General features: G+C 45.6%; 1 protein-coding gene across 2 annotated transcripts; it reads right to left on the minus strand.

Moving 5' to 3' along the window:
- Positions 1-1,023: 1,023 nt before the first annotated feature.
- Positions 1,024-23,441, minus strand: CLDN18 (claudin 18). 2 transcript variants are annotated; one of them, XM_045863720.1, is made up of 5 exons: positions 23,222-23,441; positions 5,777-5,941; positions 5,034-5,151; positions 2,151-2,261; positions 1,024-1,192 (listed from the first exon to the last, which is right to left on the minus strand). In XM_045863720.1, exons 1-5 carry the CDS (start codon positions 23,439-23,441, stop codon positions 1,024-1,026), a joined length of 783 nt encoding a protein of 260 aa, XP_045719676.1. The 2 variants fall into 2 exon arrangements, with proteins under 2 accessions (XP_045719676.1, XP_045719677.1); XM_045863721.1 differs by lacking the exon at positions 23,222-23,441 and adding an exon at positions 16,626-16,845.
- Positions 23,442-24,404: the final 963 nt, after the last annotated feature.

Consider the following 24,404-nt stretch of genomic DNA (forward strand, 5'->3'; position numbering starts at 1 on the left):
TCACTTTGTTGTTGCTGTTGTCTTTTGAAAGAACTGGTTTTAACCCCCTCAGTTTCATCATTTGGTTTTTACAGGGTCACACTGTATGTGTCCTGTGTAGTCACAGTCCCGGAGAGTTCAAAGGGAAACAATTAGGATCAGTGAGCATTTCATGGAACTCAAACTTAAGTGTGATTTTACAAAGTCAATATAGACAATATCAAAGCAATTATATTTTCATTTTCTTCTATTCATGTGCAGGGGTGAGGCTAATTCAGAGACGGTGTATCATTTCACTAACATATTATTTATTCTAACTATATCGAGAATACCATATATATTCAGATTACCCACAAATATCCTTTTCTCATTCTTCCAGGGACATTTTCTGGCCTATGAAAGAAAGAGGACTTGCAGTGGGGAGCCCAGGAGACCCCTGGGGGCGTCTTGCTGGAATTAGCAGATGCCAACAAAAGCAGAAAGCTTTCCTTAAACTGAAATCGCTTTGGTCCAGGTAATGTCAAGATCACAGTGTAAGAAAACTCAGATAATGAGCTGGAGACATTACAAATATCTTTCCCCATCACCTCTTCTTCAATCAGTGTTTATTAGTAGCCAGGTTGGTGGGGGAGGTTAAAATCAAATAGCAGGAAATGATGTCTTTTGATGGACTCTCCTTTTTTCCTTGCAGAATTGTTCTGGGGGACGAGTTGGGAAATAGATCATCGATGCACTATTGTCTGATAGGAATTCAAACCGCAATCTATCATCAGATTAGAAAGGTTAAATTAAAAAAAAAAGAAATAGAAGATTGGAAACTGTGAACTGTTGCCTCGAATTCATATCTGATAACTCAGCTGTTTTTGTGATGGAACATTAGAGACATGTGGCCCAGACCGTCTGGCCTCCTCATGGGTGAAATCAAGGTTTTTCTAACTTCCAACTGTGAGTCAAAAGCCATCAGGAGTCAAGGTAAAATTTCCTTGTTTTTCAAGTGAGCTCTAACTGGGGGGTCTTCTGTCCATGCTGAGGTGTCCTGGAGCGCTACACATAGTCATACTTGGAAGGATGAGATTGTACCTCGTCCTCTGTGTGGACACCCCCTTCGTAGATCTTGTTTTTGCTCTTGGGCCCAAAGCCAGTGCTGGCCTTGAAGCCTCCGGGCTTGTAGGCGACATTGTGGCCGGAGGCATGATAGGACACGGCTTTGTAGCTGAGAGAAAAAAGAAACATTCCGTGACCACAGATGTATTTGGTAAGAGGGCGACCCACTCCGTCTACCCTGGGATGTTTCAGTTTAGCACTGCAAGTCCAGCATCCCAGGAAACCCTCAGTCCTGGGCAAACTGAAATGGTTGATCGCCCCAGGCTTTGAGACACTGGTTTTTCTCCCTCTGCACTGGAGCAGAATTTCTTGCCTTGTATTAGAGCCAGTAATTAGTGACTAGTGAGTTCCTTCTGTTAATCAATTAAAATAAAGCTGAACCAGAAACAATGTCCAGGGGAACATGGTTATGCCAGAAAAATCACAGAATTTGTGAGCTGGAAGGCACATACACGAAGCCCATCTCCTCTAATCTGCTCAGTTTATGGGTGAGCTAACAGAGAAGGCAAATGATTTACTAGAAGTCACAGGACTAGTTAGCAGTAGATCCGGCCCAGGATCCAGGTCTCCCAGCTCCAGGTCCATGTAGCGGGGTACAGTGGGGTTTCTCTGCAGCGGGACTTTGGCTTGCAACAGATGCCTCTTTGTCGTGAGGGCCTCTCCTGTGCATCATGGAAGGTTTAGCAGCATCCCTGGTCCCCCCCTGACTAGATTCCAGTATCACCCCCACCCCACCCCAAAGCTGCAACAATCAAGAGTCTTCAGCTGTTGCCAAATATCCCCTGGTGGGCAGAATTGCTTTCAGCTGAGAACCACTGAGTTACAGAATCCTGAAGTCAGAGGGAACCTACCGCGATATTTTTTTTCCTCTCAAACAGGATCATTCCTAAATCGGCTCAGCTGAAATGTTCCTATTCTGTTCTTTAGGTTCCCCATAAAAGAGAAGGTTCAGCAACATTTAGTTAATAAGTTCTTCCATAAACCTACACTGATCATTCTGGCTGCAAATTATACTTTAAAATGGACTCGGATTAAATGTCTGATTGCACTGGGATGGGGAGACTCACTTGGTTTCCTCAGGTGCCAGGCCCCGGCAGGCGATGCACATCATCACACCCCCAATTAGTGTGAGGCCCCCGGCGACCCAGCCCACGAACAGAGCCGAACCAAAGGTGTACCTGAAGGGAAAATGAGACGAAGAATGTGGGCAACTCAACCCTCCAGGCTCCACCTACTGCACTTGGCCACACGCATCCTCTCTGTCAGCTCTTTTGGGTTCCACACCCATCCCTGCCCGTGCTGCTGAACACACTCTCCTTTGGGTCATGGCCAACTGAATGAGGTGCCCTAGAGAACAGAATTGGGACTGAAGCTAGTCAGCAAAACAGCAGTGGGATTCTCGGGCCCCTAGCATCACTCAGGCATGGAATTAATTATAAGTCTCTAATCTCAGAGAAACATCTCTGGAAATCCACCTCCCTCCCTATTGTCATTGGGAGTGTCTCAAAGGTTTGGCAAGAGGAATTTGAGAGATGTGGAATCAGTCTGAAGTTATTATTTCTGAAGGAATTTTGGAGTTCTTCCTGTGGGCCAGTAAGCTTTCATCTTACCTATCAAGTACCCTGGTAGCCGTCCATGCAGGTAGGAGCATTATCTTCAGAAAGAACTAATGTGAAGTGACCATTCATTCTTTCATTTATTGTTTACGCATCTGTTCAACAAGTATTTATTGAGCTCCTACTACGTGCCTGACACTGCCCAGGCACTGGGACACAGGGGCGAACAAGATAGACACAGACTCCACTTTCCCAGTGGTTCTGTTCTAGCCCACACTGAAGCTTAAACCTGTGGTCATCTGACTCCAAAGTTGGTACCCTTCCCCTAGGAGGGATGCCTCCATGGGACTTGTTACCTCTGAGCAGGATTGTCTGAGAACAAAGTGTCCTGAGAATAAAATAATTCTGATTCCAAATGGACCTTTGTGGGTGGTGAACACTGTGACCAAAAAGTGTTAGGAAGTCAATGGGTATTTTAGTGTTAGCTGGTAACTTTCCCTTCCCTAAGCTGGTGTCTCCTAGAGCCCAGCAGAAAAGGAGAGCTCAGCACAGTGGATACCTGCCGATGGAGGTTTTCCCCTTGGGCTCATCAAGGAGCGTGGGACTGTTTGTGGAACACCATGAATCACTGGTATGTTTAAAAATCACAAACTAAGAACATTATACCAGTAGTTGGAAGACAGAAATATGTATGCAGACCTCTGCAACCTAAGAAAATAAGATATTTTGGATGTGCTTAAAAAGTACACACATTTTAGCAGGATCAAAGTAAGCCATATAAGCAATATAAGCCTGATGACCAAGTGTAATATAATATAAAAGTTGGTGATTAATTCAGGTTATAAAAGGAAATGTTTAGGCTAATACGAAACACCTCACAAGCTGCATATAGCATGAAGGCAGGCAGTTTGTAGGTCAGGTATACTCAATGCAGCAATAGCAGAGGATGGGATACCAGAAAGCCAAATGGGGTACCAGAAAGCCCCTTCAACTGATTGCCAAGATCTCTCTTGGCAGCTGTGCTGTCTTGTGTGATTTCTGGGTAGAGAGGATGAGAAGACAGAAAGAAGGGAAAAGCTGCGCCCATCCATGGAAGAAGGCATTCAGGAGGCCTCTCATAATCCTATAGTCTTGATCTCAGGACTGAATTTGGCTGCCCAAGGGATGGGGCAGGTTCTAGGGAGATGGTGTGGGAGAATGATGGAGGGCATTAGTCTAGGTGCCAGTTGGGTGGGTGACTCCTCTGGGCAGAGGCAGTGACCCTAGGTACCCAGATACTCCAGATAAGGTGGGATCTTCTAAGTAGGCTGACCAACCATCCTGATTTGCCCATGAAAGAAGAGTTTCCCAGGATATGGGACTTTCAGTGCTAAAACTGGTAAAGTCCCAGGAAACCCAAAATGAGCTGGTCAGCATACTTCTCAGTTGTTCTTGTAACCAAGAGATGATGGAAAGATCACAGAGGAGGATGGGGGGAGCTTATGGGGATCATTTCCTCCTCTCCCGAAACAAAGCAGGAACATGGATTGGGACTAGAGTTCCAGGGAGCCAGAGAGTAATGGATTCATCACATCTTCATCCCCTGTTTGTATCCCATGATGGTGTGGCTGGAGAAATACCAAGTGTATCCACTCCAGAGATGATGGGTCACTTAGATATAATATTTATATCACTCTCTCAGAATCAGATCTTTCTTCCTCAAGAATTTGCTGCTGCTTCTTGCTTTGAAATACATCCCTTTGAAGTGGCTAAATGAATATGGGTGTCGGAATTGCTCTTCCATCATTTAAAAGTTCTACCCTCCTTCAGACACCTTCTCCCTCAGCTAGACCATAACCTCCGTGAGGATGGGGACCTTGTCTTATCCCCAGCACTCAGAACAGTTGCTGGCCCACAGCAGGTACTCCATACATTTGTAGAATGAATGCATGTGTGAATGAGAGGAAGATGCAGCTGTACAAGGAAGACACATAACATTACTCTTCTCACCTGTGCTGCACCTTGCTCAATTCTACTCAAGCTTTCACCTGTCCCTAGCCTGGTTCCCGTCATGACCTGGAGATGCGGGTTGAGGCTCATTTACATGCCTGGGCTAATAGTGCCTGTTTCATTGCCACCACAATGGGGCTTGTGTAAGCATGCTAGATAAATACTGTGAACTGTCACTGTATTTCAATGCAAATGTCAGCTCAGCCTCAAGTCATAGCACCAAGGATATTTCACTGAAATGAAGTTTATGAATTTACAGATCACAGTTGATTTATGATATGGCATGGTTGCCTCTGATAAATTTTTGCTCTTTCAGGCGCTGACAGTCACATTAGGCATATGTGTTTAATAGGATTTTTACAGCAATATTCACCACAGAATACTAAGACTAGATTAGGAGGTTACCTGGTCTGAACGGTCTGCACCATCCCACCCAGGCCGGTGTACATGTTAGCTGTAGACATCCAGAAGTTAGTAACCAGCATGTTGGCAAATACAGATACTCCGGCGATTGCACAGAGACCTGCGGGCCAAGAACGAGAAAGCTCTAGAGTCAGCTTTAAAGGGATCACAGTGTTTCTGAGGCAATGTGTGCTTAAGTGAGTTTAGATGAGCAGACTGGAGAACATTCCATTCCTGTAACAGAATGGCTAATCCAAGCATTGATATTGAATTCCCACTATGTGCTAGACATTGTGTTAGGTGCTTAGACTCTCTTATCTCTCTAATTGTGGAAGGATTTGTATGTGTGCAGAAAGAGATTTTCCATGCATCTTGGGACAAGAGATTAATAATACAAATATTTTGGGCCTGGTCTTTTGATGATGTCAAGTGCTCTTCCTTTAAAATCATTTTTCTAAAGTCTTACCAAAATAATGCCTTTAGGGACTGAGTCACATGACTCCCTTAGGATTGAGAATCTCTTCTAATAAAGTGGGGTGGCAGCTAAGGGGGACCTTAACACTCATGACAATTCTGTAGCATGTAATTGGGTCCTAATCTTAGATCTTGAATCCCAGTGTGTAAAGCTCTGATCCATGTTCAAACCATGCTCAGTAGGGAGAAGCCGTGTTTCCTCTGCCAGAATGATTTTGCTTTGACACTCCCAGAAGCCCATTTGAGAGAGGGAACCTCAGCTCCTTGTTCACCTGAGATGATGAACATGATCCCAGAGGTCAGTGTCATGTTGGCTTTGGCGGAGTCCTCCATGCTGCCAATGCGGATGCACTTCAGGGCAAAGATGGACACCAGGAGGCTGATGGCACCCAGGACGATGCCCACGATCATCAGGGCTCGCACTGCCTGCAGCATGGCTGTGGGACAAGGGACAAGACACAAGCTGACAGATAAGACCACCTCTACATGATTGATGAGGCTTCGGTTCAATAAAATAAAGCAACCACAATCAACAAGCACCAAATTCCTGAGAAATAGCAAGTCCATAAACTGTGAACTTTGTCATCGCCAGGGGATGTGGAATTGTGAGAAATGCAAAACTACCATGTACAATCCTCTGATTGTTGAAGGACCTGCACACAGTTGTCTGTAGAATGAGAACATTGTGGAGCTGGGACAGCCAATGGAATTTAGCTATTTCATTTCCTCATTTTATTTTATTTTATTTTTTAAAGATTTTATTTATTTATTTGAGAGAGAGACTGAGAGAGAGAGCACATGAGTGGGGGGAGGGTCGGGAGGGTCAGAGGGAGAAGCAGACTCCCTGCCGAGCAGGGAGCCCAATGCGGGACTCGATTCAGGGACTCCAGGATCATGACCTGAGCCGAAGGCAGTCGCTTAACCAACTGAGCCACCCAGGCGCCCTCATTTCCTCATTTTAAAGCTTGATAATCTGCAGTCTATGTAGAGGAAATGGCTTGGCCAAGGTGACATGAAAAATTATTGACAAAGCTTAACAGTAAAACTGTGTGGCTTTGACTTCTAACCCAAACATTTTTTTCCTCTAGTCTTTTCATATGGGCTCAAAGCTTCATATTGTCGTGTCCACTTTAGGAAAACCCAATATTCATTTATAGCATGTAATGAGCAAGGTTATTAGGTGATATATCAAGGGCACCATATTTTTGTCTCTTTCCAAAGGGACTGCTACAGTCAGGATGAGCTGTAGGTTTTAGGTGATATGTAAAGACTGCTATATCAATCACAGGCCTTTCAACACAACCAGTTTATCAGCAGTCCCTTCTCAGGAAGCAATGGAAACTGTAGGTCCTGCGGGGACTCTCCAGCAGTGACCTCTCTTCCAGATATATCCACAGTGGTTTCTAGTGTGTCCTTAATATGCAGTGACTCATCTCAACAGTTTTTTCTAAGCTCCTATGACTAGGCACAGGGATGACAGTAATTAATAGGTCAGAAATGGTCTCTGCACTCATGGATCTTATGTCAAAGTGGGGTAAGACAGTCATTAAACATGCCCACTATAAGCATAATGCATTTTACAAAAGAAAGACAAATGAGTCCTTGGTGTTCTCCAGAGGGAAGGGCCCCAAACATGGGTATTTCTGGTAGAGCAGAACTGAAGAATTGTGTGAAGCAAAGCAGAAAGCTCTGTCCTACCCTAGTTATCATAGCCAATTGTTATTTTTTGATTGAAAGCTATTAGTGGCTTTTCGGATATTAAAAAATTTAATCCACAGTAAAAAAAAAAACAAAACCCTTCAACGCAGATGATACGATTACCTCCATTTTAGAGTTGAATAAACTGAGAATCAGAGGTTAAGGAACTTGCCCAAGGACACATATCAAGGGACAAGCAAGAGCCGGGGGTCAAACCCAGAACGATCTCAAAATGGTTACTTTCCCCATCACAGTACATCACTTTGAGGTACCTAATTCTGAAAAGCAGGCTGCCATCAAGGTAAGGGGCTCTGTAAGCACCTAAGAGAATGTATCCTCCAAACTTGGAGACTCAGCCATGAAATATCATCCCCTCAAATGGATGCTAAAAATGTATAAAGAAATATTCTCTAAAAATCATCTCGGGGAATAACCTGTCCCAGCAGATTATTTCTAAATGTAACTCTCAAGACAAGGAATTTCCTGGGAGGAATTTCTCTCTAATCTCTTCACGAAGATTTCCATCTCAAATATGGCCAATATCATTGGAGCTGCCAGCTTATTCACTCTAAGGTGTGTATCACAAAGCAACTGGTTATGATGCAAGAATCGACAATCAATGCAGTCTGTTGAAAAAGGAGAGGTAGATCATGCAGAACTCAAGAGCCTTCTGCATTCAAGAGGAATGGAGGCCTGGGCAACTTTCTCACCAGATGTCTCTCTATGTGGAGATGGTAGTATTCAGCCACTCTAGTTCTACGCCACTTGATTCTGATTCTCTTCTCCCTGAAGAAACTTCTGATTTTAACTTTGCTTCTCTGCTGAGAAGAGAAATCTACACGTAGCCATCATCCATCTTGGTCCTATTGGCAACTATATTAGCAGAGTAAATATGCTGGTTTATGGTGTGGGTCGATTCTGCAGGATCTGACCATTCTTTCCTGGGAGAACTGAACTGATTAACATTGGCATCTTGAGATTACAGCTGAGTTCTCATGCCAGAGCCACGGTGACCCTAGTAGGGCAAAGAGAACTCAGGAGGGCCCTGGAGTGGCCGTTGGATCTACTCCTAATATAGGAGGGCTCTAGAGTGTCACCTGTGTTCTCTAAAGCCTTGCTCAAAGGCTTTGCTGGCCCTACAGGATACTGGGAACGAACACCCTACCCGGTTCATTCCCTTATTAACAAATGCAAGTGTGTGTCATCTACTTGTGTACTCATTTACATTTTTGTGTTTGCATCCAGCACATGTTGGTATATGCTCATAGTCATATGTTACATAATCATATGGCTCATCCATGAATTCATTCATTCATCAAGTATTTTAAAGCTCAAATTCTCTACAAAACCCTTTGTCAGATGCCATAGGAGGTATAAAGTTTCATGGAAAATAATCACTGCCTTCAAGCAGTTTAAGAACTGGGAAGATCATATTTTTACTGGAAATCCTGAACCTCAAATTTCTTTTAACTCTGGGGATACCTTGGCTAAGTAATAATAGACCCACTTTCTCGTAGTTGCTCATGATATGGTTCTAGTTCTCTTTAACACATATAATTACACCACAAGCCTGGTTCAGGACAGCTATGGAGAGGACATCTTGGCGGCAGCCCCAGACTTCAGGAAATATCCTCCAGGCTATACTGATATGTATGTTACTACCAGAAAACTGGACATATGGGAAGAGAAAGGGACTTGACTTTCTCTTCATCTTATCCCCATGGGCCTCTTGCGGGCTTCAAATCCACCCAGAAACCCGTTGGAGGTTTTAAACACTGCTCTCATTCTGACATTCTAAGCCTTAAACTATTCAGAGAACAAAATCACTTATCCCTTTGGAGGACCACCTGGCAAGGCATCTGGTTAAAACGACCCAAAACCAATCAACCAACCCACCAACCAAACAAAAACCAAGTAAACAATATTAACGAGGCAAGATAAAGGGTGTCCCTCCTTCTACAAGAACATTACATTTCTCCCGGCCTCTTGGTGTGGGTGGAGTCATCGGCTCTTTTGACTGAGTAGTTTTAATTTTTGTTCCTGAAAACATATCACCAGATGGCCGTGGCTGAGGCACAGGGTCTTGCCTGACACTGTTGGATTAGAAGACGAGACGGGCAAGTGGGAGGTGAAAGCACGGTGGGCTTGCCTCCTGTGGAGAGTTGCTGCTGCGGCGCCATGGGAGCCCTTGGGTACGGGAGCCCTGGCCAGCCTGTCCTGGTCAGCCTTGGTCTCAGGCTCTCAGAGGCCCTCTTGCCTCTGCTGGGTCACGTTTGCCTGACAAGGCCTTATTTCTTTCCTGCTCTCTCTTGATCTCTGGATTTCGGATGAATGCTGGCACCTGCTTTGAACCAACGGTCAACCTTCACCCTGAGCACCTTTTTATTTCTTAGACTCTGTTTCTTTTTTTTTTTTTTTAAAGATTTTATTTATTTATTTGAGAGAGAGAGTGAGAGAGAGAGAGAGCACAAGAGGGGGGAGCGGGAGAGGGAGAAGCAGACTCCCTGCTGAGCAGGGAGCCCGATGCGGGGCTCGATCCTGGGACTCCAGGATCATGACCTGAGCCGAAGGCAGTCGCTTAACCAACTGAGCCACCCAGGCGCCCTCTTAGACTCTGTTTCTAGCTTACTCCTACCCCTTTCTTTTAGCCTGTGGTCAGAAAAGACACAACATTGTTTTATATCTTGTGGGACCACGTCCAGAGTCCCAACAGTGGGCCTGGATGGATGGACCAAGGTCTGCCTTGCTTTGGAGATTCCTGGAGGGGTTCTTCTGAGAGTGGGAGCTGTGATGGGGGCAGCTTCCAGGAAGTGGGAGGAAATGTTCTCCACTACTCATTGCTAGAAACCCCTTATGTCTAGTAATGACCATGGAGATGCATGCGGGTGACCTCGACTTCCTTTCCCTCTGGAAGATTCTACCATCTGGAGTTCTAATCCTTCATAGATAGGTAACCAGAGAAACTGCTCCCAAAGGAGGTAAGTTTCTCTTTTAGCCACTCTGTCTCTTATTTGCTATTCCAAGCAGGAGGCATATAGGCTTATCAGCTGATAACAGGTGAGTCAATGGCTCTGTAGACTGATTCCCTGCACCAAAGGTGTGACTACAGCATTCTTTCCAGTGAACAATGAGGCATTATCGGGCTTGAAGGGTGGATGGGATTCAGGGCTGACAGAAGCAAACAGAAAAAACAGGAACTTGGTGTTCCCTCCCTGTTGCAAAATATCTAATTCCCCCAAACCAGCTATGAACTGACAGGTAAGGTGCCTTTGGGTGTGGTTCCCAACCCAGGTTGTACCTTAGCATCCCCTGGGGGAACTTCTAAAGAAATGTTAAATGTTTTACCTCCACCCCTAGAGATTTTCATTTAATTGTTCAAGAACATAAAATTTCAAGGAATAATCTGGGAAAACAGCCCTCCAAGGGCTCAGGAGGAGGTGCTTAGAGTGGCTGGCGAGTTGAAACAGTTCCCAATGGCTGACATCCCTGAGCTAGATGGGGATGGGCTTACGAGACAAAGGCCTGATCTGGGGCTTTTGTTAGTGGCGGTTAGAGAGGACCCACGCTTCAGGCACAGAGTGGCTTCAGATTGGAGGCAGGGAGGGCTGATGGAGGATTCCAAAGAAGGGGAGCCCAGAGGAGGGAAGTCTGAGGCCAGACCTCAGAGAATAGGTCCTTCAGAACAAGGTGGGAGGGGCCTAGATTCTCCTGAGATCTCAGGGAACCAATATGGAAGTCCTTTGTATCTTGCGAAATCCTACAGAACAATGTGAGCCAGGTAAGCGTCGTTAGGCAAACCTTTTAATCTCACTGAAGCCGAGTTTCCTCAGCTCTGGAGTGGGACAGAGCTGTCTCTTGCATAGAGATGTCATGAGCACATCTGGAGTGGGACAGAGCTGTCTCTTGCATAGAGATGTCATGAGCACATCTGGAGTGGGGCAGAGCTGTCTCTTGCATAGAGATGTCATGAGCACATCTGGAGTGGGACAGAGCTGTCTCTTGCATAGAGATGTCATGAGCACATCTGGAGTGGGACAGAGCTGTCTCTTGCATAGAGATGTCATGAGCACATCTGGAGTAGGACAGAGCTGTCTCTTGCATAGAGATGTCATGAGCACATCTGGAGTGGGGCAGAGCTGTCTCTTGCATAGAGATGCTACTTGGCACCAGCATAGAACTAAGCCAGGCCCAGCAAATACCAGAAAAGAGAAAAAAAGAAGAGAAAAGAAGTTCTTTCTCTCTCCCCACATGGCTTTGGTTGGTACTAACTGCATAAACCGGAATCTTCTCACATGGTGATAAAATACGGTTGAGGATCTGAGAAAGCCATGCATGAGGGAATATGGGGGGCCAGAGGGGAAGAAAATTGGACAAGAGTAGGAACAGTAAGGCCTGGACCAAGACAGGTGGGAAGATCAGGAAAAACGGACTCAAGATCTGGCTGGCAATGAGGAGGGGAGCAGGTGAGGGGTGAGGCTGGGGCGGTGGTGTCCGCCTTCATTGCCCTTCCTTTTCAACTCTCAGGTGGGGTCCGACTACGTGACTCTGGCCACGTGTGTCCCTACCAAGAAATGGTGCCCACCACTGACCAGCCCATGCTAGAGCATGATACTCTGTGTGGGGCTGCCCCTGCTATCCAAGCAACAGCCTCCACAATCACAAGCTGGGGAGGCCTTCTGATTCCTGGGTCTGCATCGGGCAAGCAGCCTCATTTCATGCCTCAGACACAGATCCTCTCTGGCTTGTAGATGTGTGCTCAGTTCTCTGTGGGATCTCCTTTAGACACACATTAGGTGTGTACACGTTTAAATGTTTGTCCACGTATTTAAAAAGGCATGTCTGGGCTAAAATATGTTTCTTTTGGGAAGAAAAGGAAAGCAGCTTGAGCAAAATCCAAGAGGCTCCCCCAGATTTCATTTCAAGTTTATAACTAACTTGTAATCACTCTCCCTCTTAGGGCCAGTTTCTTCCACCAGACATTGGGGAACGACAAGCTCGTTTCACAGGATCCTGCACACCGGACTTAATGTGAAACAGTCAGCCAATAGTAAGGAGAAATAAAGCAGGTGGCTCCTTTAGAAAAGATGCTGAAAAGCAGTTTCATATTTTTTCCTTTATGGATTTTTGCTTTAGATTTTGTAGACTTGTTTCCTGGGTTAAATGTGATATCGTGAAAACCCCCATTCCTGTCTGTGTAAATATGATTGCCGGGTTGATGGGAAACTCCCTAGCTTTCCAGTAGCTGTTGTTTTTTCACACTGCAGTAGAAAGGGGCAAATGTAGCCAGTTGTATGTAAAAAAAGAAAACAAGACCCTCAGTGCCTGTGAAGGGGCTGGAAACCAGTAATGTGCCCAGAACACAGGTGGAATGGGGGATTGATAGGAGAAAAACAGGACCCTAAATAATCTCTACTTTGGGTATTTGGATTCATAAAAGATGCTTGATTTTGGAGAAGAAAGAAACCCTGGAAGATCAAATGTCCTAACTCTTTGAGAGCTTTGGGTGATGTAGACAAGGCAGTAATGATTTTTTGACGCCAAGAGTCAGATCTTGTAAATGGATTGCAGAGCACTTTCATACAGATGGCTTATTGTGAGGCATTCCACAGATGGGGATAGCAAGGTCAAGAGACGTAGCTGGTCAAGCTATGCTCTTAATCCCAACTCACTTGTCTCTAACTGTGGGGCCCTGCCATGGCACCAAATTCAATCCAAATATTTGCAAACACATTAGAAAAAACATTACTTGGGGCGCCTGGGTGACTCAGTTGGTTGAGCGTTTGGCTCTTGATTTCGGCTCAGGTCATGATCTTGGGGTTGTGGGATCAAGCCCCATGTTGGGCTCTGTGCTCAGTGGGAGTCTGCTTGAGATTCTCTCTCTCCTTCTCCCTCTGCTCCTCCTCCTGCTGTCTCTCTCAAGTAAATAAATAAATAAATCTTAAAAAAAAACCAAACATTACTTGACCATGATGTCATCATGGGACCAGGGACATGGTCTTTGCCTTCTCTCCACCGTGCTCTTTGACTGCCCTCCCCCCCCCACTGTCTCCAGGGTGGGGGATAGGGAATGACACACAGGTCATCCATTCTTTAAATTTGGTACTCCCAATTGTGCATTTGTGATGATATGGCGATAAATGGGTCAAGGTGCTGGTGTACCCTCTGCTCTTATTGTGCTCAAGTGCACACCAACCTGTTCAATGTTAGAGGCGGCCCTTCTAGCTGGAATGTGAAGCAGGGCCTGAGCATGGGCAGGGTAAAAAATGCAGACTTGAAGCTTTACGGCCTCATGTTCATTTCCCACTTCTGCCATCTTCTGTCCATGGGAGCTTGGGCACCTTACTTTGTCTCCCTATCTGAGCCTCAGTTTCCACTTTTGTAAAAACAAAGCTAATACACATTTCCTTGTATTGCTGTGAAGATTAAACTGGAGGGTCTATGTGCAGTCCAATAAATGGTAGCTGTTTTTATTTCTGGGCACTGTCCTTGGAGAACTACATACTAGATTAACTGTTTGGAATACAATGAGAGGGAATCTTGGGCTATTCATTATACAAAGCTGGTCATATACAGGTAAACAGTCCTGTACTACCACCACTTACGTCATTAATCTGTCTGTAGGTTACATAATACATAATACAGTTGAATGGAATTAAATTGTTCTATGGCTGTAAGTTCCAACTAAATGTGATACATTTTTATCAGATGAATGAAGGGTTATGTGAGATTTTGGAAGAAAAGAGCTTATCCTTAGGAAGAACTGAATAATTGGTAGTGATACTATGATTGTTAACTGAAGTATTACAATGGTATCTGCCTCATGCTTTGATAGTACTTTAAAGCTTACTTCTCTGCTCGAGGGTGGTCTTCCCCTGAGTTCTAGGTCAAAATTAAACTCTCTGCAACCTTCCATTTCTGTTTTTAGGCATTTCCCCCAGGTCCTCTGCTTCAAGTCTCTCTTCCCTATGCCCCTTGTCATGCTCAAGAAAATGTTTTCAGCAGTTGTTCTTAATGGCCAAGTCCCCTATAGGTGCTAGGTCTTGGGTGGTTAATATTACCTCTTTCTGCTTCCTCAAGAGCCCCACAAATGTCCACCAGCCACCCACTGGACTCCTCTCTGGCTGTTCCATCTTCTTATATTTCAGCCTTTAGTTTTGAAGTGTCTTTTAACCTTTTCCTTCTGGCAATCTTCCTGTCCATCCCTTACTTTAGTCAGCCAAATATTTTATTTTATTTTATTTTATTTATTTTTGAGAGAGAGTGCATGTGATGGGCAGGGGAGGGGCAGAGGGAGAGAGAGACTCTTAAGCAGGCTCCACATCCAGCATGGAGCCCAACGCTGGGTTCTCGATCTCAGGACCTTGAGATCATGACCTGAGCTGAAATCAAGAGTCATCCTGGGGGCAGAGGAATAGTAAGAGATAAGTCAGGCAAGGTGAGGGATATAGGAGGGCATGGGTGTCAGGCTGTCATGTCTGCACCTAATTAAGCTGTGAATGGGGGAACCATGAGAAGGTTTGGGTTTTAAAATATCTAGGGAGATGAGAACTGGAAGCTGGTGATTGGAAGGTTCTACCCCACCATCTGCCACAGTCAAAGGAATAAACACTCTAAAGAGAGGAAGGATGGAAAGCAGACTGAGAAAGACTAAGAGTGAGAGGGGGTAGTACAATTTATTCTTTTAATTTGGTTGTCAGTGACCCAGGGAGAGACAGAATTTGACAATGATCAGAATCATGAGATTTTCTAGGAAGGAGAATATAAGCCTAAGTGAAGAGGAGAGATGAAAGAGGCAAGAAGGACAGGGGCTGATCAGCGGGGATGACCAGACTGGATGGTGTGGGGTCCCATGTGTGGAAAGAAACAGAATGAGTGAGAGACTGGTAATGTGTGGTGGGGCCCTGGGCGAACGTTATTGGGTATGAAGTCATGGAATGTCATCCCTTAATTTTGAGTATGAGGTCAATCCTTTTCCTTCACCTAAATAGTTAAAATAAGGTAGGGCTAACAGCTCAACCATCCATGTTGGCACCTTCTGCCTTCTGACCTCTCCCCTCACACCAGAGCATAATCCCTCCTCCGAGGCTGTCTTCCCTGCGGCCAGGTCCTACCTGCCGTGTTTCCCTAAGCAGGTCTCAGTCAGGGATCCTGCTGGGCCTGCAATACAAGTGGCTTCCAGGGGCGCCTGAGTGGCTCAGTCGGTTAAGCGTCTGCTTTCGGCTCAGGTCATGATCTCAGGGTCCTGGGATCAAGCCCCGCATCCATCTGGCTCCCTGCTCAGCGGGGAGTCTGCTTCTCCCTCTCCCACTCTCCCTGCTTGTACTTTCTCTTTCTCTCTCTGTCAAATAAATAAATAAAATCTTTAAAAAAAAACCCCCAAAAACAAGTGGCTTCCAAAAATGCAGTAATTACCCCGATTCTACTCTGTCACCCATCTTCTACTTCTTTCCAAAAATGAAGATATATTGGTTGAATTGCTTTTCGTAATTCAATTTCAAGGGCTGCACAGGCTTTTACCAGTGTCGTGCAAATTTATTTCCACCTACCTGCTCACAAGGTGCTTGTTTCAGAGCGGCCAACCTAACACTATTCCCTTCCTCACCAAACTCATATCTTGGCCACCCCTCAGAGCCACTGATTAGACTGGCTTTTTATTTTCTTTTTGCCCACCCTCTTTCTTTAAACACAAGTAGCTCCCAGAATATCTGGAATGCAAAGTTCCTATGTGCATGTTTGAAATAATAATTTGTATTAAAAGCAGGGGTTTAACGTACTTCATCTTCAGAGGTGAAATTATGTCACATTTATAATTATATTTATATTGTGATATTATTATAATTATGACTTTATAATATTCTGGCATACATTGTTTTTTAGGAGTGCATACTAGAACTTCTCAATGCAAAGCAAGAAAAAGGATATTTTATAATTGAATGGCAATATATATTTTCTGGCGCCTACAGAGACTCCAACTTTTCAAAGAAAAATTGAATTGAATTGAAAATGAAAGGAAATGAGCTCTCAATCAACGTTTTTGGCTAGAAAAAAATACTTACCACCCTACTTCCTTCCTCCCATGTACGTGCAGTCACATGCACATACATAACACACGATTTTCTCCTTTGAGGAACAATAGTCTATTCTAGCATCCCGAGCACAGCATGCATGCCCTAACAATAGATCCCCCCCTTTTTTTAATGCCCCCGTACTTCCTTTGATTCGAGTATGAATTCGCCGATTTTCTCCCGTGTGACTATAGCCCTCTTTGTCACGGGGCCAACTTCTCTTATTCACACCTTTTATTCTGAGCCAACGCTGCGAGGGTCACACCCAGAGGTGGGGAGCGCCGCTCAGTCCCTGGTGCTGCAGGCCATCCCCTCCCCGGCCCTCACCTGCTCGGTACCCCCCCCTCCCCCGGCCTACCTGGAAGGCCCAGGATGGTGAAGTAGGGCCGGCACTCCGTGAACCCTGAGCTCTGCCTCACGCAGCTCCGCCAGAGCCCCTCGTACTGGAACACGGAGGTGACGGGGTTGTCATACAGGTCCTGAGTGCTCCACATGTCCATCCCCGTGGCGGCGATGCAGCCCGCCAGGCCCAGGAGGGACAGGAGGAAGCCCACCACTTGGCACGTGGTGGTGGACATGGCCTTAGCCGCGCGCCCTCCGACCGCGGGCTGAGGACCTGCTGCGCCTTCCTCCTGTGCCGGTGTGGGTGGGCGGGCTGTGCTCCTGAGCCCGGCTGCCCTAATCAGATGGTTTCCCTCAGCTCTTGGTGTTTGCTCACAGTGTTTTCCTTAGATAGTTCAGTTTCACTCTTGGTTCAAGGGCATTATTTTTTCATTTGTTAGGGTAGCCGCCCCAAGAGACACTTGTCCTACCGAGCTGCGCAGGCCCAGCTGGTTTGAGAGCAGAGCGGTCCGAATGGACGCTCTGCCCCAAGGCCGAGCAGCCTCTCCCGGGTCCCCGGCTCTGGCTCTGCCCCCTGAGCTCGCTGGCCACCACCTGGGGAGAAAGCTGACCAGTCCAGCGCCCCAACAAGCTTTTTCCTTTAGGCTCTGCTCATCACAGGAGGCCCCAGGACTCTGCGTCTTAAACCAGACTCGGTATTTTCTCCTCACAACTCATAAACTACTTTTCATGTACATCTTTCCATTCTGCCCTTACAGAAATGGGTAGAGTAGGTATCATTATCCCACACCCATATGTATTTTGAGGCAAGTGAGGTAGATTAAGGAACTTGTCCAAAGGGCCTTGAACCACAGATGCATTCAAGTCAGCAAAGATGGAGCTCCAGTCCCCACTTTTGGTCTGGTGCTCTTTCTCTATTTCCATGTGGAGTGGGAGAGGTAGGCAAGGTGTCCCCACTTTTGAGAACGGGAAGTCAAATCCTAGAGATCTGCTTTTGTTTTACAGGTATGGAAAATAGGAGGGGAAGAAGTGAGACATCCTGCTGACCTCCATGTCACCCTTTCACTCACACCATGAGAACCACATGGAGACCACATGGCAGACACAGAAGGTTCTAAAAAGGCCAGAGAAGGGCTCAGGGCTGGCTAGGCCCAAGCCCCTGTTCTGGTTACTGAGAGCCCTGGGATCTGCTCCTGACACAGTCACTAACACGCTGTGTGCTAGATGATTTTGTGCAAACTGATCAGCCCCTGCAGGTCACAGTTTCTTCATCTGTAACATTTGCATACTAAAGTAGAATACTTCATCGCCCTTTCAGATCTCACACACTGTCTTCCACATTTTGCAGAAAGGTTTTCACTACAGTTGGTCAAAATATCAGGAATTATATAATCACGAAAAAGAGAGACCTGACCAGAAATTAACCATTGCATTTTGCCTACCCAGTTCGATTTTGTAAGAGAATTGATTGACCTGCTACTTCCTGGGGGTCCTGTGTGTCTTGCCTCTGAATTCAGAACCATCTTTTTTTTTTTTTTAAGGTCGGTTCCATGCCCAGCATGGAGCCTAACATGGGGCTTGAACTCACGACCCTGAGATCAAAACCTGAGCTGAAATCAAGAGTCGGACACTTAACCAACTGAGCCATCCAGGCACCCCCAGAACCATTTTAATTATAGCTTCCCCAACTCTGGATCTCCAGGCCTGGAAACACACCCAACATACCAATCTCTAACCTGTACGGGTTCTCCAGGAAACAAACCTTTGCATCTGGACATTTCAGTGTTATCTTGAGTGCACCCAGCCACTGCTCCCATTCTTTTTTTTCCCCAGCAAACACAGAAAGCAAATATGGAAGGTCTCCCCCTAGTTTGAATGGACTCCACACTCCCCTGAAGTGCTTATCTTCCTTTAGGTTCTGTGATCAGTGTAGAGAGTGAATCATGAGCCAGAAAACTCAAAAAATGAGTAAGCAGGAGTTATATCACTTTCGTCGAAACAGCGTTGGTGTCTGCTTTCCCTGAACTGAGTTACAAGGCCAAGTCCAAAAGGTGAGGAGGGAGCAACTAGAAGAAGTGTCTGCGGTCTCTGCTGCTGGATGGGGATTGAGTAATTAGATTGGAAAATATTGGAAGGGTTCAAGAATGATTCTGCCACTGTTTCTGTGGACAGAGTCATTTTGCTCTTGTTTCAGCCAAGATTCAGGGTTTTTATTTATAAAGAGTTTGTTTTCCAGTTGTTCATTTTATGACATTTGTCTAACACCCACCCCATACCTATAATACCACTGAAATAGTAGATGGAAAATTGAAAAAATAAAAGAAATAGGTTATTACAAGTTATCTATTCTCACTCATGGCAGTTTCCCCTCCTCCTTCCCTATGCAAATGCTTTATGCAAAATTTCAAGACCAGGGAAAAACAGTTATTCAGGTAATAATGAATTAGCTTTCTTTCTTATTTGAAGTGACAGTGACTTTATTTTTTGGGAGAAGGAAAAGTTAATTTAATTTAATTTATTTATATTTTAAAGATTTTATTTACTTATTTGACAGAGAGAGACACAGCGAGAGAGGGAACACAAGCAGGGGGAGTGGGAGAGGGAGAAGCAGGCTTCCCGCTGAGCAGGGAGCCTGATGCGGGGCTCGATCCCAGGACCCTGGGATCATGACCTGAGCCGAAGGCAGACACTTAACGACTGAACCACCCAGGCGCCCTGGAAAAGTTAATTTTAAAGGATAAACTAAAGCTACCTCTACCTAGTAGAATACTGAATGAATAGAGAGAAAATGTAAGTCTACACATTTTTAAAAAAATTTAAGTCTACGTACTTTTTAAATGTGAAATAGATATTGGTAGGTTTTCAAACATCTGGAAGATGGAATCTGTCACTTCCTAGTGGGTTTTCTGTGCTATAAAATGAACGGACCACTGCTTCACGGGTCACTGCTGAAGAGTGAATGGGGGTCCACAGAGGAAAATCTGGCTTCCATGTTTCTGCCAAGAGGGGCACTTGTCCAAACCCGATCAGCCCAAGACAGGTTGGCTGTCAGTTATGGGCCTAGTGAAATGATTTTATCTGGGAAGGTTGACTGCCAGTCCTATGCCTACAGTTTCTCTGGAAGGTTTGGCTGTGCCTGACTTCTTCCCTCTGAGCTTGAGAGTCTGTTTTGCATTTTGGGGCATGTGTATCTTCTCAGTGGAAATTTAAAAATTCTGTACTTTCATCTCAGTGACAATGGAAAGGAAATTAAAACAAGAATGTTCCAGATCCTCAGGCTGGCCCCTTATGGTTCATGCTTGTGTTGGTGTTAATGATTATGTTTATACCAGAGGACAGTTAAGTAGTCTCAACTGGTATGTGAACAGAGGGTTCATTCTTGCTCAAACAGAAAATGCAGTCAGGGGAACTTCTCCCCACTTTGAGGTACTGACACTCCACGCTAGGGCCCCTGTGCCTTGGGGTCAACACCCCGCTAGCTTCACCGGCAAGCGTTGCACTGTCCTGTCTTTGCACATACCTGATTGCAACAATCAGTGGCAGTAAATATACGGCAGAGAACTTTCCCTCCCCAATTCCAGAAATAATTGGGTTGATAATCTTAGAGCCATATTTCAATACAACCTTACTTCAAATGAACAAGACCACTGCAAAGAGCTATCGAGCCGCAGAAACCTCATTACCAGGGGTTGCACGTGAGTGTGAGACGTGAGTACCTCAAACTTATTAACACCATTTTGTAAAACAAACCTATGCAAGTAGAGAATCTGTGTTAATGATAATGAAGTCAAAACACTGAAACAGGTAAAATGCAAAATCGGCCTTGAGGCTATATCTTTGTTAAACTCCAAATGCAAATGAACACTATCCCTAACACCAAACTAATTTTGAAATTTGGATTGATTAATTTTTCAGTGTTATTTATATTACATTTGCAAATGTGCCTTTTGACTTGTAGAAGACATGCATTAGGAATTTAAATCTAGTGTTTATACTTGAATACATTAAAATAACATTAAAGGGGCGCCTGGGTGGCTCAGTCGTTAAGCGTCTGCATTCAGCTCAGGTCATGATCCCAGAGTCCTGGGATCGAGTCCCACATCGGGCTCCCTGATCAGTGGGAAGCCTGCTTCTCCCTCTCCCACTCCCCCTGCTTGTGTTCCCTCTCACTGTCTCTCTCTCTCTCTCTGTCAAATAAATAAAGAAAATCTTAAAAAAAAAAAGAAAAAAAATAACATTAAAACAAGTATAACTTAAGTGAACATTGAGGGTCTGTAAGAATTTTTTTCCTTTAAAAGGGATTCCTATAAAATTCTTTTTAAAAAATAGTTCTCTAAACTATCTAGTGACAGGATTTATAAACGCTCGCATGCACATGCACACACACAGCACTCGAAGGTTCTGAGAGAAGGCCTAACAGGCAGTTTTGGTCTGGCCCAATTCTAACTCTGTGAGCTTGGGCAAAGTGCTCTGCCCCTCTCAGGCTCCATCTGTAAAGTATGTATGGGGCATGTTGACAGCTATTGTTAGTCCACGACAGCTGCCCAAGGAGAAGTCTGTGTGGGGCTGGGATACGAGGTTCTGGCGAGGTGTGAGGCTAGGAAGGCCCCTCCACACTGGGGGCTTTTGCTTTGGGTCAGGAGAGATTTCTGTTTGGAGCCTGAGCGTCTCAGGACTCCATATTAGGGCAACCCACTGAGGCTTAGGTGAAGGCAGAACAGGGTCTGAGCCCTGGCTCCATCTGTATATGACCTTGGGCAAGTCACTCAGACTTATTTTCCTTGTTTCTAAAAGGGTGATAATAATAGCACCAAGCTCACAGGGTGGTTTGCAGAGGTTACACAAAATGTTGCAAGCCAATTGTTTACTCAAGTCCTAGTACATTGTTATTCTCCCTTTGTGGAGCAGTATGAACTCCTGAGATGGGTGCTCTGTGTGGCCAGAGGTCAGCTCCAGGCTGATTGCCTCCACCAAGGCCTCTAGCTCTGCATGGACCCAGGTCCTAGTCTCTGGAGAGATCATGAGCTTTTGCATTTGAGGTGAGGGAGACTCAAAGCTAAGGCTGGGTCAGCAGGATACAGGGATGTGGGAGAGGCTCATCTTTGCTCCCGTCCCTAGTGGAGACAGGCCTCACTGAATCCGCAGCTGGTCACCCACTGACCTGACTCATGTCCTCTTGTTTATACCCAGTCCCCACCTCTCTAAGAGGGTATTCACTGCCTTCCATAACTGTGCCCACACAAACCCCCTCCTCCAGCCAAGGTCGCTCTTTGATTTTCTTCCAAGTAAGACTCGGGTGGTAGCACCCTCTTGCCTTTGCTCATGCTGCTTTTCCTTCTGTGTCTCTGCCTTTTCCAAACCCTACCTGCCTTTTAAGGCTCACTTGTATTTCCTCCTCAGTGGAGCCTTTCCTGAGCACTTCCATACTCTTCTCATCTCTGCAGCACTAGCCCTCCGGCCTCACTTGGCACCTTGTCATACCCAGCCTGGGGTGCACTTTCATTACTTTGAGGGTGCTAGCCCCAAGAATCCTGAGGTTGCAGTGAGCTCTCCATCAGTAGGTGTGGAGTGTATAAAAGAATGATTCACTGTGTGACTTAAGTCTTTACTTGTTACCTTCTGTGTGTTTCTAAGTCTTGACCCTATAGTCAGATGGCAAGTTCCTGGAGGGGAAAACCCCGTTTTCTATTTCTGGTGCTCCTTCCAATGCCCATCTTGGATCAGTGTCCCTCTCAAGAACTTGATGTATATTTATGGAAGGAAAAAAGAACTAAGAAATAAAAATGATGTTTATTCACTGTCTTACTCTGTTACATGAGTGAAAGACACTTTTAACATTTCTCCTTTTTTTTTTTTTTTTACACTTTTACCACCTACTCTTGAGACCTGAATTTTTCTTCAAGTGAAAATGACCAATCTACAAAGCCAACAAACACACAACCCTTCTGTGTTTAATACCAGTCTGGGGGAGCGGGCATCACAGCCCACACACCTTGCCTGCATGGCAGAGATCCCTTGCTGCTGAAGCCCTCTGAGCAGAGAGAGAGAGCACCCTGAATCTGATTCCATGTGGCCAATGTTTTCTGGAGGTCAGGAGCCTCGATCCCCACAGAAGGGGCTCATCCGGCACACCTCAGAGAAACACAGCACTCAGTTCTTTTTCTGTATGTATCTTTTCCCTCTGCCCCTTTCTATTGCTTCTGCGGGCTTAGGCTTCCCTGGAAGCCGGGCCCAGGCACAAAAGGGTCTGGAGATGAAATTCCGTTCATGAGATCCACAGTCCCCATTTCAGGGAGGCGGAATCTTGGGGCTAAAGGAAAGAGGGGGCTGAAGTTGGGCCTCTTGAGTCCTGTTCCTATGTGTGACTGAGTCTCAATGCCATTGCTCACATAGGAGTTGTTTAAACGATGTACCCCTTGGGAAAAACTGGGCACCATCCAGTGAGGGGAACAAGAGCCCTGGCAGCTCAGAGAGCTCCTGCCCCTAAGGTTCCTACACTCCTGTTCTGACTCCGGTGGTGGTAGTTGCTGCTCCTGATTCCCCACGGTCCCTCTGTGGGGCCCCAGGCAGGGGCCTCTATCCCCCTGCCAGGGTGCTGGCACCAGCCCTTACCTGGCAGCCCCAGCAGGGTGAAGTAGCCCCGGCACTCGGTGAAGCCAGAGCTCTCTCGGACACAGGAGCGCCACAGCCCTTGGTAGTTGAATACAGCCGTCACCGGGTTGTTGTACAAGTCCTGGGTGCTCCACTGGTCCATGCAGGTGGCGGCAATGATGCCCGCAATCCCGATCAGTGAAACTATGAACCCCAAGCCCTGGCAGGCGGTCACGGCCATGGTGGGGTGCAGCGTTGACACAGAGCGCCACACGACAGAGGGACGGCCCGGTTCTGAGTGTGCAGGGTGTAGGGACGGAGCTTTCTCGGGGAGGCTGGTGCACACGTCACAAACGGGCCATGCAATGGAGGAGGGGACTCAAGAGTGCCACCTGAGCTTGTCCTCCTCCTTTATCTAGCCAAGCCAGATAACTCCCACAACATGGTACCAAGAGCCATTTGTTTTCTACCATATGTACACTCTACTCACTGTTGACCTTCGGAGGGAGTTTCTTTCCTGATTAGCCAGGTTCCCCTCCATGGAGGGTAAAGCAGGCGTAGAGGGCGCTGCCTGGAAGGGCCTGCAGGTTGGTCATGCCTCAGAAATACTTGGAGATGAAAGGGCTTCGCCTGTGAGGCCCTCCCAAAGTATCACTGCTGCTCTAGTTCAGTGAATTAAATAGAACTAAAACATAGGACTGAGAAAATGATGCAAAACATAGAAATAAAGGGATGGAACACATGAAACAGCAGTAAGAAGCTTGGAAGATAGAATGAGAAGCTCCAACATATATCTAATAGGAGTTCCAGAACAAGAGAGTAAAGAGACTGAAAGACACTATTTGGTAAGTGACTGCTTATGAATTTTCCAGAACTGATGAAAAGTAGCATTTCCACATTAAGGATGTCCAATAGTTCCACAAAAGGTAAATAAAAATAAATCAACATCTGGGTGCATTGTAGTATTGCAAAGTACAAAAGATAAAGGGAAAAACCTTTAAAAAACCTGAAAGAAAGGAACTATAGTCAGTATATCAATTGCAGCAATAGGAAACCAGAAGATGACAGAATTATATCTCTAAAGATTGAGAATAAAAGTAACTATCAACCTCAAAACAATGAGAAGACAAACCACAGATAGAAAATATTTGCAAAAGGAAAATATTTTCAAAGAAACATTTTATATCCAAAAAACATACTTGCA

Source organism: Mirounga angustirostris, unplaced genomic scaffold, assembly GCF_029215605.1.
Source record: "Mirounga angustirostris isolate CCGP_5_RB_7025 unplaced genomic scaffold, mMirAng1.0.hap1 SCAF_1, whole genome shotgun sequence".
NCBI lineage: Eukaryota > Metazoa > Chordata > Mammalia > Carnivora > Phocidae > Mirounga > Mirounga angustirostris.